General features: G+C 40.2%; 1 protein-coding gene across 1 annotated transcript in view; it reads right to left on the bottom strand.

Annotated features, from left to right (window-relative positions):
- Positions 1-15409, bottom strand: part of TFAP2D (transcription factor AP-2 delta) — a 59140-nt gene that overhangs the window by 37370 nt on the left and 6361 nt on the right. Inside the window, exons 4-5 of the mRNA XM_003254169.1 lie at positions 6307-6472; positions 6016-6134 (exon numbers count right to left, since the gene is read on the bottom strand). Of these exons, the coding sequence (XP_003254217.1) occupies positions 6016-6134; positions 6307-6472 (285 nt within the window). The remainder of the gene's footprint in view (positions 1-6015; positions 6135-6306; positions 6473-15409) is intronic.

Here is a 15409-nt window from a genome sequence, read left to right on the forward strand (position 1 = left end):
CTGCAATGAAACTGTTCATGATATATGCCACAAACACAAATCCAAATGGAAAATATGCCATGATGCTGCAAACCAGAAGATCTGGTTTCTCATCCTTGCTGCACCCAATTGTATAATCCTGTGCAGAACAGCTATTCTCACTTTGCTTTTAGTTTTCTCATTTGAGAATAATGACTTTATGCTGGGCACCGTGGTAAGTGCTTTGCAAACATTCTGATTTAACTCTTGCAACAATCTTATGTGAAGGGTGTTATTTTTTAACACCACCTTATAAATAAGGACACTTATGCTCAGACAGGTTATGTGTCTTCCCTTACAGCAAGTGTAGAAGTGAGTTCAGACAAGTTTGTTTGACTCCAGCAACCACACATTAGGACACATGTACTGATTTTTATTTAGTGGCTCTATGAGAGGCCTATTGTGCAAATGTTTAATCTATGTGAATGTAGTTAATCCTGCAAAAGAAACATAGGGCAGATGTTGTGGGTAGATATGGGTGCTAGACCATAAAATTTTTATCTTTTCTTTATATATGATAGAGTTGTTTCTGAGAAGACTCTGCCCAGCTAGAGATTACATTTTCTAGCATATCCCACTGTTATCCTCACAATAAGGTGTGGTCACATGACTAGTTCTTATAGAACGAGAAGAGTAGTAACTGGGTAATTTCCTGGCTAGAGTGGATAAGAAGCAGTATACTTTCACCATTATGCCTTTCCTCATCTGTGAGTTAGATGAATAGGATTCCTAAGACTTAGGCAAAGTAAGCTATGGATGGAAGAATTCTGGGTCCCTGGGTCTCCAAATGAGACACTGACAATAAAAAAGTTCCCTCATAATGAACATTCACATCAGACTGTGATGAGTGAGAAATTAGCTTCTATTATGTTAAGCCATAGACATTTTGGGAACTGTTATAACAGCTGGCATTATCCTCATCAGTATAGATATGATGGTCTTTATTTATGAATTAGGAAAATGAAGCTCAGCTTGGTTAAGTAACCAGTCCAAAGTCAGGCCCTACTTCAAAACTGATATTATTCTGAGGGTAAGAAGTGGTGGGAGGAGTACCAGGAAAAGGGTTAATAGATTTTGCAAGTAGCACAAAACAACTAATTTACATGAGCTAAGATGTCCAAGATAGGGTATGAGAGTATATATTTTGAAATGAAAGACAAGAGCAACAGTTACTAAGGATTTAAACTGAGAAAGATTGATGGAGATCATACACAATATTTGGAACTGGTTCCCTTTCTTTTGCAGATACATATTTATAGCCTCCATTGTCCCATACTGTTTAAACATACACACACACACACACACACACAGAAAGAGAGAGAGAGAGAGACAGAGAGAGAGAGAATTTGATCTTCTATCATAACAAATTTCAGCTCAAGGTATTTATATTTATGAGATTAAATAATCTATACTTTCAGAACCCTGAGTGTTGGCTGAGAAGGTTACATAAGCTTTTGCAAATGCAGCAGAACTGTCACAGGAAGCACACCACTCAGGCAGACAGAATTCTCTTCTGGTAATACTCTGCGATGTCATTCATCTTGGAACTTCCTAGGTAAGAAAGGAGTGATATGCAGGAATGAAAAGATCATTGACTCCTTGTATTTATTTGAATAACCAACTCTGCAAACATTCTTCTGAAGTAAAACATGGAGGAGGCATCCACAGAAGTTGCCAATTCAAGAATAATAAACATATAACAAGGGTGTTAAAACTAGAATTATAATATTGGTCAAATTCCTTGAATGTTTTCTAGAGAGAATAGTTTCCACTCTAGAAGAGAATTATTTCCACTCTAGAAGAGTATAAAATTATTCCAACGTCTCTTCAAGAAGATCAGTTAAGCAAATCCAAGCCACTGTATTTTTCAGAGACTGACATATTTCTGATATTATAGATACTAGAATGGATGAGAGCAATGTAATTAGCAAAGGAAAATGGAAAGAAGAGACTTGTAATAAAACAGCATACAAGGAGTTATACCTAATTATTGCCTATAGATTTAAACCACTTAGATGAAGACATATGAGTTGAAAAAGAAGTTAAATGTGGTATTGCTTTCATGGGACTCAATTCAAACATTTCTGTCTCATTCAAAATTAAATAATCTATGTTATGTAGACCCCCCCAAAATCCCCAGTCTAAATATCTGCCTTACTAAAATGTTCACTGTTCAAACAACTTTATCAGGTAGGAAAACATTCAGTCAGTCTAAAGTTCTTCATCCCATTAGTTCATAGGTACGATAATATTTGTAATGGAAAAGTTGTGAATTATTGGAATATAGTATAAATTTGCATCAAATAACCCTATCTTATACATCCCTAAAATGATTTCTAAAAATAATGGCTCTAATATGTGGATTTGAAAACAAAGCTAGGAGCTATTCATAGAGTGACTCCATTTAAAAGGAATATAGGAAAAATGATTTTTAAAATAATTTTTTAAAAGTAAAAACCAAAGGCAAGCATAGAAACCTAGGGATATGCTAATGAAACCTGTTATGTCAGTAACAAGTGTGGTTTTTGAAAAACAAATGTTCATTTGCTAATTTGAATCCCCATCATAAGGCACCTTATTGTTCATTGATTGGCTCTTCACAAAGATTACATCATCTCTGTGTGGAAAGCCTTCCAGGGTCCCCACACACTATTCCTTCATTGGTAGTCTATGAAAATATCAGCAATGGCAAGGCTATATTCAAATCTTCCCCACAAAGAGGCAGAGTCAAATACTGCAAAGTCGTAGAAGTTTAACCTTCATGAGATTTATTTCTAAGTCTACTCTGTGAGGTATACAATCAATTAGATATTTTTTTCTCTTATGCTCAATATTATGCTAAAATGCGGAAGTATGATTGAACCCCAGTAATGTATTGGGTCATCAGGATGTTTGAGAAACTACTCATCTGGTCATGGCTAGACTATTCTATAACAATTTCAAGCAACAGTTTCTAGAGATAGTTAAGAAAAGCTAAGTTACTAACTATTGGTAATTAAAATGCACATATAAGTTAATGTAGAAAATCCAGAAGATAAAGGAGAGATTTCAGTTTAAAAATGATGAAAGAAATAGTAGTATTCTTTCCCACAAGACCATAGAAAGACCATTTAAGAAAGCCAATGGCCTATTTTAGATACTAGAAATCTTTAGTTTTTGAATTTTTGAAAATAAAAATGTCTAAAAAGTTTCTGGCTCTTGCAAAAATATTTGATTGAGGGAGAAAACATTACTCAAAAACACGGTCAATCCAAGAATTTATAAACAAGAAATGGTAAGTATGGTGAAATTCATACAGGAGTAAAACCGTACAAATGGAACAAACATTAGACCCATGTTGGATCAAGTTGCCAAAAATGCTGATAAACATCAACGATTTCAATGTCTCAGGAGGTTTGATGAATCAGAGTTGGGTTACTATTATTCTGTATACACCTAATACTGTCTGCAGAGTTCCAGGGGCCATGACCTAATTCAGAACATGGCATCTTGCTGGCTGGAAAGGAGTCATCAGCTGTTACCACCAACCCAACTGAAATATGGGGATAAAAATATAAAAGAGAGTCATCAACAATGAAGTCACTCTTCATGTCAGCTCAGGGTTATAAGGAAGCCTATTTCAATGTAGATAAAATGTCCTTGTATGTCAAAGATTAGGTTCTCCTCATACCCCAATATAACTTGTAATTTTTAAAACTGTAGGTCATGACTCATGACTCGACAGTGAGTTGTGAAATAAATGTAGTGGGTTTACAATGAACATTAAAAGAAACAAAATATGGAATCAAATTAAAATGTCAGAGAATATTGTATATAGTACTAAAACTTTAAAGTGTGTGTGTGTGTGTGTGTGTCTGTATGAAAGTGTGTTTGAGGGTGTTACTATGTCAGGAATGGAATGGTGCAAAAGATCTCTTTGGCTCTAAATCTGTTTTCTAAGGTTTCATCAATGTGCCTGGAATTCAATAGTGAAAGATTTATTTCTCTGCATCCTGAAGATATTGGGGATTTCAAAAGCACACAATTAAGATAAGATGCTCCTCAAAAGGATAAAATCTTGTTTCATTAGCCAAGGCTGATAACTGTCTGTGAGCAGAGGCCACAGGAATAGAACACAAGTCAGGCACTTTTGGGATAGGAGAGGTATGCAGAAAGAGTAGGATGGCAAGACTCCAGAGATCATCCTAGGATTCCACATATTTGACCTGCACCCTTGATGCTAGTACAGATTGATGATTCCCACGCAGGATATCCCAGTGCTCTTGGCTACCATAAAAATCAATAAGAATTGTGAACATACTTTTTGTGGCTCTTCTGTTTGTACTGACCAGTACTTTCATAGACAGCATGGAGAAAAGTCTTTACTGGGATTGATAATTTTCACACCAATTAGAAATTTCATGAGCATTCATAAACAATCATCCTGGATAGTGAAAAGTATTCCAAGGAACAATTAAATCAACGATATTTAAACACCACTATACATCAGAATCACCTGGGGAGCTTTAAAAACTTTAGATGCCTAAGCCATCCCCCCAGAATGAGTTTCAGTTGATTTGCGAATGAGACCCAGGCACTTTGTCAGAAATCTTTTCAATTGACTCTACTGTGTAGTTGGGTTTGAGAACTACTCGAGTCCTACCACCCATATGATTCTTGAATCCCTTCTGTTATCCTGAGCAAATGTTTTGTTATATTTTTAAACAATGATAACAATAATTTTTACCCAAATTTTTACCTAAAATGTGCATAAATCTGTCTCCCTTTGGAATCAACCTGTTAGTCATTTTTTTTCTACTTTGCTCTTTCCCAATGTGGGTGTATGATAGGTTAAAGCTATCTACCATATGCCAGCCTTTAGTACCAGCACACACAGGCAAACACAACAGAAGACCTAGAACATGGTAATAGTAACACAGTAAATGTCAGTTGTCAATGTTATTGTTGTGGTTGTTATTATTGTGACTACTATCAGGGAACACAGCAAAGATGGCTGTTAAGAGCAAAATCACCAAAGCAATTCTGCGAAGACAAATATCAAGAACACACTACTTCTCAATGTTGTACAGTAAATGCTACATATTGAAAATCTGAAAAAAATTATAGATGTTTGGTTTTGTGTTTCATTCACTACTTCCTACAGTGCCATATAGACATATAACAGATGTATGAAGTAAAGCAGGTGTGTTCAAGGTGAGGCTTGGCAAAAGGCCCCTGCCTTTTATATTTTAAACAATAGCATTCTACATGATGAAAAAACTTTCCTTTGACATTCAAAAAGTTCCCCACAATGTTAAAAAAAAACCTTTCAATAATAACTCTCCTTAAAAGAAGACTGAATAAGAATATGTAAAGTTTAGACCTTAACAGGAGAAAAAAAGGGAAGAGGTAAGTTGGAAAAAAACAACTTCTGGGAATATATTCATTTCCATTTCTCTTTCTGTATGACTGGTTAACCTTAACCTCTCTCTGACTGACCTGAGCTTATCCATCCATACAGCCTTGAAAGTTCACCATGTCTTTAGAGAGGTCTACTAGGATTAATACAACATGATTTCAGTCTCAGTATCATGCCTAGACCCCTGTGAACTCTTCATAAAGGGTTATTTCTCCTGTAGATCATGTTGTACTGAATTACAAAGAGTTAAGTTAGATTTACTTAAACTCTAAAATAAACAATAATGCAAATGACAAGAGTACTGCCAATTTCATGTTGCTGTTATTTAGAGGCTATTTGGAGAAGTACCCAAAACTTCCATTGTCTTATTTCCTAGTACTACCAAGATTAGTAAATTAAATGATATTTTATGAATTATCTAAATCTTATATTAAGTCTAATTTAATCATCATTGTCAAGATAATTTAGGAAATTTATCTTAACTGTTAACTGACTTGCTTAATGGTACAGACAAAAATAAAACAGCATAGTTTAAGAAACCTGAGTTTCAAAGACATGCCAACCTTCCAGCATTATTTTGCTAAACTGAAAAGTCATACCTTCGACCAAGGAAGTGAGGAGGGTGACATTAGCTGCTTTCCGTCTTCCTGCTGGTAAGTTTAAGCCAAGCCTATCCAATTTCTCTCTCAGGCAGCGGCCCCCATTCTTCGATTTTGCTCTGTACAAAAACAAACAAAAACTAGGTTTTGAAAGTTCACATTCTGATGAAAATTATGAGACAACTTGACCACATGGGGAATACACTATCAGATGGAAGACATCATGACTAAGGGTTGAGGGTATGGTATCAGTTAGCAGAAATTCTGTGCCAGAATACAGCTTTGTCTTACCTTCTCAAAATGCCTCCCAAGAGTGAAGCATTGAGGCACTCGGGTGGGGAGAGGCGCCTCTTTACCTCAGCAATGGTCACCTTGTATTTGGAAGTAGAACTAAGAAGGGACAAACGGCCAGGGACAGAGCAAAATAAGTCTGTGGGGTTGACCACACAGGTGCCACCTTGGGAGAAAAAAAGTATATAACATGTTAGTGACACTGAAAGAAGCTAACTGCATGAGAGGCAGTTAACATCAAAAGACTATTCTGGATTTGGGAATACATGCTAACAGTTGGACTTATATATCCCCCAGATCATCACAGAGAGCTGCTCTAAATGTTCTTTCAAATACTACTCAGGGTCATGTCTTTTCAATGTTTGTGAAAATGTCTGTGAGTGTACAATTGTTAGAAACCTTGGCATCCTATGGAGTGTAGACTGACTCACCAGTGTTAATTTTGGCAACATCCACACTAAGAAACACTTCAATTAATCAAAAACCTGAATTCCAATAGTTAAGCTCACAAAGACTAGGTATTACTTATACATGGTTGTGTGTTTATGTACACACACAGATGCACAATGTACACATTGGATGGAAACGTTTGATCCACAATTACTGTCTTTTCCAAAGTGTTTGAAAACTGCCATCTTTTCCTCATCCATCTGCCAATTAAAGGCAAAACAGTCACTCAATCCCAGGCACTGCTAAAAACCAGTTACTCATTGAAAGAAATTTCTAATCCATACAGGTGATGATAGGTTAAATACCTCTATTGTATGTCAGCCCTCAATATCAGCACAAGACCTAGAACAAGACCTAGAATAAGTAATCGTAATACTTATTAAATGTTAGCTGACAATAATATTGTTTTTGTAATTGTCTTTGTAAATGTCATTGTCATTATTACTATTAGGGAGCAAAGCAAAGATAATTGTCAGTAGCAAAATCACCAAGGCAATATTGCCATGCTGGGGTTCCTGGAACAGAAGCTTTCGCCTCCAAGCTCCAGAAAGCCCCCTGAGCTTCAATCTCCTCCAGGAACAGCAGTGTATGTTCCCTATCCTCAGGCAGTTGACAATAACTGAAGAGGACTTGAGGATCCAAGGGTGATCGTCTCTGAGAAGCATTTCCCAGTGTCCAATTCCTCCCCCACTGCAAGACTTTGGAGCCAATGTCCACCCTGCTAGCATGGTGACTATACAGTTCCGGGATCCAAAACCACCTCATGCATTGAGCAATCTGAAGGCAGAGTTTTTAAGTGTCCGAGGCAAATTCGAAGTTGGCTTTTTTGATCATGTATTTTATTTCGTCAGCTAGGGTCAATCTTACAACCCACATCCAGAAAAGGGACAAGTTCTATGAGAGAAAAGAGGTTTTAAAAAAGTAGGTGGGAGAAGAAAAATGGGCAGAAGAGCGTTGTCTAAAATATTTTTACTTTGTAACTTGCTAGAAGCGCAAAATCTCAGACCCACCTCCAAACTTTTTGAGTCAGAATCTGCATTTTAATGAGAGCTTCAGATGATTCACACGGTCATTAAAGTTTGAGAAGCACTGAACTAGGATTTACCACTTGCCTCCAAGGTATCTCCTACCCTCATTTACTAACTAGCACATATGGAATGTTACATCGGTGGTAGAAATTCTGGCATTCAGATTCTGGTATTTTCCCTGGGCTGGGTTGCAAAAGAACCTGGGAGGACATTTAAAAAGGCAAAGGGATCCCAAACCTGAGGAGACAGAAGAAGTTAACCTAGCCCCACTCTTAAAACATTTCTACCCCTGTACCTTCTGGAATTCTTCCTGACTCTCTTTTGGTCACCCAAGTTTTCCTTGCAAGTGCTGGAGACCAAGATCTTTCTCCCTAAGCATTCTAAAGCCCCTCTAAAAAACAACAACAAACCAACAAAAACCAGAAGAGTAAACAGTGGGAATGTCAGGGTAGCCAACCATCTTCAGGCTAGAAGTTAGGTCCTGTGCACTCTGCCAAAACCTCCATGCCAGTGTCTGAAAACCTGTTCTCAGTTAGAAATCTGAGAGTTCATAATCTCAATTGTCAAATTAAAATCCATTTCTTGACATCAAACTTGTAGCCAATGCAATGGCAAACCATGTAAACACCTGCTTTAGGAGCTAAAAACAAATTCTCCTGTAACTTCCCCCTCTTCATAGTCTTACCGAGTTTTAAGCCAAAATACAATAATAAAAATGTTCCGCCAGATTCCTGGACCTAAGACTACCATTTCACTTTTGTTATCGGTTTCACTCTGTACTTACAGATGTAAAATGCATTTCAAAAATAAATTCTTAAATGACTTCTTAAAATTTTAGATGAACAGGAAAGCAAGGTAGCTATTATTGAATCTGTGGTGTAGAGTCATACTGTGAGAATTTTGATCCTGATTATTTTAGGAATTAGATAAGTCTACACCAAATATATTAAACAAAGAGAAATCAATGTCTTTATGCAAAATTCACATAGCCCTCTTCTAAAAATGGACCTCTACTCACAGTCACTACGAATCATAAGCAAATTGATATTCTTACATAAACTTTCCTCTCTTGCATACTAGCCAGTATACAAATCAGGACCAAGAAATCTCACCCAGTTGCCAGTTAGCTTCCAGTTTATGATGAGTGAGAGAACAGAGCGTTTGAGTATATGCATGAATTATTTTCCTGGATGCTAAGGGTAGGGAATAACACAATTTTAGAACTTTCTTGTATTTACTAATCTTCAGTGGATTAGAAACCTAATTTAGGGAGATGCGGATGATTATCATTTTTAAAAGAAGTTGTTAGATCAGGCTCTCCCCAACTGGAAGACTTTTGGCAAAGTGGACCTTATGTGTTGAAAGCCAGCTGCTCCCAGGGAAGCCACTGAGTCTGCTACCTACCCACGTGCTAATTCCCTGGGCCCAGAGTCTCCCTCTCCTACATCTAGGTTGGGCTTCTGGCTTATGCTCAAGTAGACATTTATTTATTAGGTAAGTTACACAAGCTGCATATTAAGAGTATGCTTTATGCACACACAAATTGCCTGAAGGATTTATTTTGTATTCAGGATTAGCCATCAAATCTAGAGTCTTTTATTTTTTGCGTCACAGCATCTTTAAAGGGAATTTCTGTTGCTTTGATACTTGGCATTGCTGCAGCCTTGGGGAACTCTCTAGTTCTGGCTAAAGATTTGGCAACTCGTAGAGTTTACAGCAACATGGGGAACCTGATATCTTTCTTCTCAAGTGATTTATTCTTTAGAGAGGTGGAAAAAAGTAATAGGTCAATATCACCAGGGTTTGGCCTTTAGATTGAAGGTGCTGAGGGAGTGATACTTCTTTAAGATAATCCAGACTACCGATGGTAATGATGAGATCTCAAGGAAGAATGTTATGAAACGTTGGCCCACACCAAGCCATTTACAGTAGTCATCCCCATTGTTACTAGTTGAACTTCCTCATGGTGCTTGTGTCACGTGTCAGCTCTTATTGAAATTATGTGATAATCATTCTAGATTCAGCATCCCAATTAGGAATGTCTTTGATTCTATAGCCAGTGTATTCATGCAGAACTTCTCCAGAGTTCATCCCTTTTCCATATACAGTTCACAGAAGCAATACTTTCACAAAGTTCACTATTTTTAAATTTGGAATTTGGAGATAGGGCTTTCTATTTTCAGTGATGCTGCAAATTCTGATGGGTAGCTATGGTAACAGTGGTAAGAAATCAGAAACGATCTACTCAAGGTCCTTTGCCTAGGACATGGCTTTCATAAAAGGGATAACTTTGCCATAGCTACAGGAAGAAGTCAGCCTGAGACTTCCGGCTCAGGTGTGACAAAACTAGCGCAAAATACATGGATGCAGATCCTCCAGCTGCCATATCTTGTTAGATCTTACTCAGTTTGAAGAAGCATGGGGTGGCTTTACCTTGGCTGCCTTGGCATAGCTGGGGACATCTGGCCAAGTGTCTGCAGACAGTGTGAGGCAGTGGAAAGAGTACCGGGCTACAAGTAAGAATTTGACCAACTATCGACTCACGCAACTTTGGGCGAATGACTCTGGGTCTCAGTCTGTCCATCTAAACAACGAAGATGCTCACACTTGCTCTGCTTATCTCCCCGCCTTGTAAGGAGGTGCAACGGGAAATGGATGCACGCACGCTCGGCAACCTGATTATAGGCCACCCAACCCCGCCACTTATTTTTAAAACAACTACCCCGTTGCAGGGTGTGAACTGCGGGGTAGGACAAGACAGGCCCCCCCACACCACACACACACATACCCCGCCACCGTCTGTGCTGCAACTGGATGGGAAAGACAAGCGCCGGCGCCTGGGTGAGCTTTTTCTCTTCTCATCCCAGGCTATTAGGGCAGAGGAAACAGCGGCGGCTGTCTCCAAGGAGCCGCGGGTCCCCGGAGCCTCTAAATCTGCCTCTGAGCCACACGCACGGCCTCCGCGCCTCCCCCCTCTCAGAACGCACCCAGCTGTGGCGAGAGGTCCCGCGCGCTCTCCAGGTGCGATCAATACTTCCTAGCGGGCTTCCGGGCGCTGGGCCGGTGCGCGCATCCTCTCCAAAGCCACAGCGCCGCCCCACTCGTCGTAGCGTCGGTGTTGACATAATTAGACCAAATCTTGAGAGCAAAATAAATGATCTGTTCGCCTTACAGCCAAACAGATGTTTACAATTCAAATGAAAGAAATACAAACGGCAGGGATTTTTCTTCTCCCCTTCTTCATCTCCAGTGATCGCTCGTTTTTTTCTGACACATTAAAAATATGTAAGCGATTACAAGAGTTTCCTGTCCCTGTTTGTTCTGCGGTTGCATTTCTGCGAGGTGCGCCTGTGAGTTGGGTGGGTAGAATTATTCTCTGCTGCTTCCCCTCTAGCCTCTCACCCTTCCTAACCCTCCTCCCCCATGTTACCCCTCCCCCACGGCAGCAGATATTAATTGTAATCAAACAGCAAAGGATGAGGACTTAATTGGAATCAAGTAGGCCTTTGATGATGTGTCAGGAGCGAATTGTGCTGTTTGGGGGAAGGGTATAACATTACAGGTGGAGCTGGATTACCAGGGCCGAATGCGCTTCTCCTTTTGTAGATTCCAGGCAGAACAAAAGAGAGGTGTGGGTGAAGAGACTGGCTGGTTTAATGTGGCGGTAGGTGTGTAATGGTGTATATTAGGGTGTGTGTATGGCGGGGGCTGGGGGGAGATTAATCCCCATTCCCCAGTGCAGAAAGTGTTTCGGTTTCTGTTGATTTTCCAAGCAGTTAAAGAAATTAGAGAAAAGGCTGTAGGCTGTGGGAAAGCCACCTCTTCCCCTCTATAACCCTCAACCCCCCAAAAGATTTCCAACAAATCATGCCTCTGGATGCTTTGGTAAAAGAGTTTTAGATTTCATATAAAGGAGATTGAATTTCAAACCTGCAGAATCTGCACTGGGGACTAAGGAGGCAGGCGAGGCTTGAGGTGTATCTCTGGCTCTATCTTCACCCATAATGGATGAACCATAGAGATGAGTTTTGGCTAGCGAGAGTAGTGATTCCAGGTAATCCGTCTGGAATCCGAAGAGTACTGACAAAGGAAGAGGAGCAAGGCTTCCCACCCTCCTCCAGTTGTACTCCTTCAGGAGCTGCTGAAAGAATCCACGGCTTTCTCCATCCCGGATTCCAAGGCTCTGGGCCTTCCTGAAACCCAGAGAAGCAGAGGAAACCGCGTCCTCCTCTCAAGCAGCCTGCTGCCGGCCTTGAGGCCGGCTAAAGGGATAAGCGGTCAGGTCCTTCTACTCTGTTATTGGCAGACTGGGCAATTGAAGCTAAGGTTCCATTTCAAGGAAGTTTTTTTTTTTTTTAAAGAAATTAAATCAGATCTGACAATGTTTGTACCGCGGCGTAAATGCCTTTGCCTTGGCGTGCCAGTCACCTCTAAGCGCTCTGACAAACTCAAACTCTCTTAAAACGTGCAGAGTTCAGATCATATTAATTCCTCCAAAATGTTTTGATTCAAAGTAGTTTGTATTTTGTGTAGCCACGGGCAATCGGGAAAGCGCTCCTGCCTGCCCATGGCCGGTCCGCTCCCTCTTCGCGTGGCCCAGAGGCTACGGCAGTATTTAAGCTTCTGAAATTAGCCTGGGGCTGCAAGGCAGAATGATCACAAAGCGAAACAAGGGCGCTTCCCCTCTTCACTTTTTTCATTTTTTTCCTCTCCCGCCCCCCGCCCCCACTTTTTAGTTGCCATCTCGATTTCACAAAAGAGACCAGGGCCAAAATGTCACTTTCCACCCACGTAAGGAAAAGCTAGGTCTTCTCATCTAGCCCACTTCTGAGGTCCACAGCCCACTATCCACTTGAACTCCCACCCTGCGATTCCAATATGGATCCATTTATTATGAGCTTCATCATCACCATCGTCATCAACATTGTTCACTTATTATTAAATACTCAGAGCGAGAAATGAAAGGGACCGGTGTCTGGCAAAGGGGAGGCGCCCATAAGGGAGCCTCAGAAGATTCAGGGGGGGAAAAAAGAGTGGGTTTTTCTTCTTTTTTTAATGATTAAAAACACAGACGACTCCTGTAAATAGAAGCCTCATTTCTTCAAGAGATGCCTTTTGAAACCCGATATCTGAATATTCAACGAAGGCAAAGCTCCACTCTGTACGTACAACATTAATATGATCTCTGCAGAATTTGCTACTCAGTAATATTAACATATCAAAGCCTACGCCCGAGGCGAAAGAAGCTATCGATACGCGAGCACAGGGTAAAGTAAAGATTATTGGTTCTGATGGTTGGAGTGGCGGAGCTGCGGGCAAAATCGCGCACACCATTAACCGAGAGTCAGCGCGCAGGGAGCTGCGCCTCCGAGGCGGTGGCAAATATTTTATCTAGGTGGTAATTACCTCTCTGCTGCCCCCTCTTCCACGCATTCTTTGGCTATCGGGCCTTCATTACAGGCTAAAATAATGTAATTGCCACTTAACAAAGTGAGTCAGGGCGACGCTATTTTGTTCTTTACAAGTTGAAGTCACCAAATGTGAAGAACAACTGAGAACGCCCAAGCCCTCCACGCCACTGCAAACCAGGACAGTGTCCCTGATTAACTCATGTAAAGTACATAGGCACCCATATTTCTTCAAGAACACCATTTGGGGTCTTTGGAAGTGGAATCTATTTTTTTTCCTCCCATAGTACATTCTAGAAACCATTAGAAATGTAAATTAATCCGGGAACTTAGCAGAAAAGAGAAAATGGCGAAAAGTTGTGCTTTGCAATAAATCATGTTTCATGTGGTGGGTCATCTGTAAAGCATGAACTGGAAAAAAAACAGACATTCTTATCTCAGCTGTTAGACAATATCGGGTTATATGAAGTATAGCAGTATAGTAGCACTTGAGTTAATAATCTTCCTGATTTTTGATGAACACAAGTAGTCTGAGCTGTTGATATTAGGGGTCCTGTGTACTACCATGACAATTGAGAAAACAGGCTTCTTTAGGGTTTTGTAAAAGGAAGTTCTGAGATGAGGGGCTGGGCAGGCTGCAGCAAAATATACGCCCTCTTTTGGGAATACACTTCCCTGCTACCCACTTGTAAATTGTCATGAACATTGATTGTTTCAGAATAAACAGACACGTATAGACACACACCCTCCTCTCCAAGGCTCAACTAGGTTAACTGGCCTTTCTCTAAGACACGTGGAAATGGAATAAACTCAGCAGCTAAAATCTGAATTCCTATGAAGAGGGGTTTAGTCAAACAAGACAGATGTAAACCCCAGATTACATTCCCTTTCTCTGTGGAGCTTCACTGTTCTCATATGACATCAATATTTGGTTTCAAGTAGCAGATTCGACGACGATTTTTAGGTGAGAAGAATAGGGACCGAATTCTACAGGAATAATAAAGCATCACCTAAGAAAGATAATTTCTGTGGCTCTGATAAAGTAGCTAACATTTTGGAGATACCTAAGAGCTTTGGCCTTTCTTGGGAATTGAGTGAGGGGGTGAGAGGGTGTCCCTTAAATCTCTCCCCAGAAATTCAATTGATTCCAAAGCCTCTTCCTCTCCAGCTCCCTCCTCGGCCTCAAGTAATTCCACCCTCTGTCAGGTATCTTATGCTCAGATGCAGTTTCCAAGCATTTGAGAAGGTGATCTTGGTATAAGTGTGGAACTGAATGCAAAACTGCAGTAGCAAGAGGCCGGCTGTGGGAGAAGCGGGCTCCCGTCCCTAATTAGCGGCGCTGTCCTTCAGCACCACCGACGTCTCTACGCGCCCTGAGTGCTCTTCCCTCACCTTATTTTTACCCGTCCCAACAGACCACTGATCAGCACATCTCACCTGGTCCCCTGTTCACTGTGTCATTTTTTTTTTTTTTTTTGCCTCCTCCAACACAGGGCATTCAATATTCATCAGTCTTGGGCCTATTTTATTCCATTTCAATATGTCTGAGTACGAGCGTGGCTGGCAAGCTTAATATTCCTCATTTAAAAAATCTTTGTGGAGTTATACCACGTGTGTGTGTGTGTGTTTTAATCTCCATAGGGTGAAACAAGAAGAGTTGAGCAGCTCTCTTAAATTTAATGTAAACTACCAGCATCCACTAAAACAATAACCAAGTTCCGAAAGGAAAGCACCCTTTGTTTTCTTTCCGCCTTAGTTTAAATGGAGTTTACATTGGACATTGAGATGTAAAATCTGCCGTTTAAACATGAAAGAATCACCTGATTTCTACCAGCACATTATCCAGAAAAACAAATCTTTCAAGAAGCTTTCAAAGGGATGGAGAGGGGCTGAAGGACACTTATCTGGTCCCATCAGAAGAGACTCAGTTTTTAGTGTTCTGTTACTGCAGACAACTGTGGCCCTGAAGCAGGAATTAGTCTTGGTGAATAGACCACATCTTATTAATTCGTATGAAGTTAGGATAACAGCTGGTCCCTCTTGCCTTGTGTGCTGCTTGGGTTACTCAGCTTGCTAGAAAAATAAACTTCAGAGGCTTTGAGTACAGTTAAGTAGGGGAAGCTAGCAAAATCTGCACTGTCTTAAGGCCCTGAGAATGTCATAGTTCAAAACCTTTTGTCAAAATGGAACATCTGAGATGCAGCCCCCTTTAGTGCC

This window comes from Nomascus leucogenys, chromosome 22a, assembly GCF_006542625.1.
Source record: "Nomascus leucogenys isolate Asia chromosome 22a, Asia_NLE_v1, whole genome shotgun sequence".
In the NCBI taxonomy this organism is placed as follows: Eukaryota; Metazoa; Chordata; class Mammalia; order Primates; family Hylobatidae; genus Nomascus; species Nomascus leucogenys.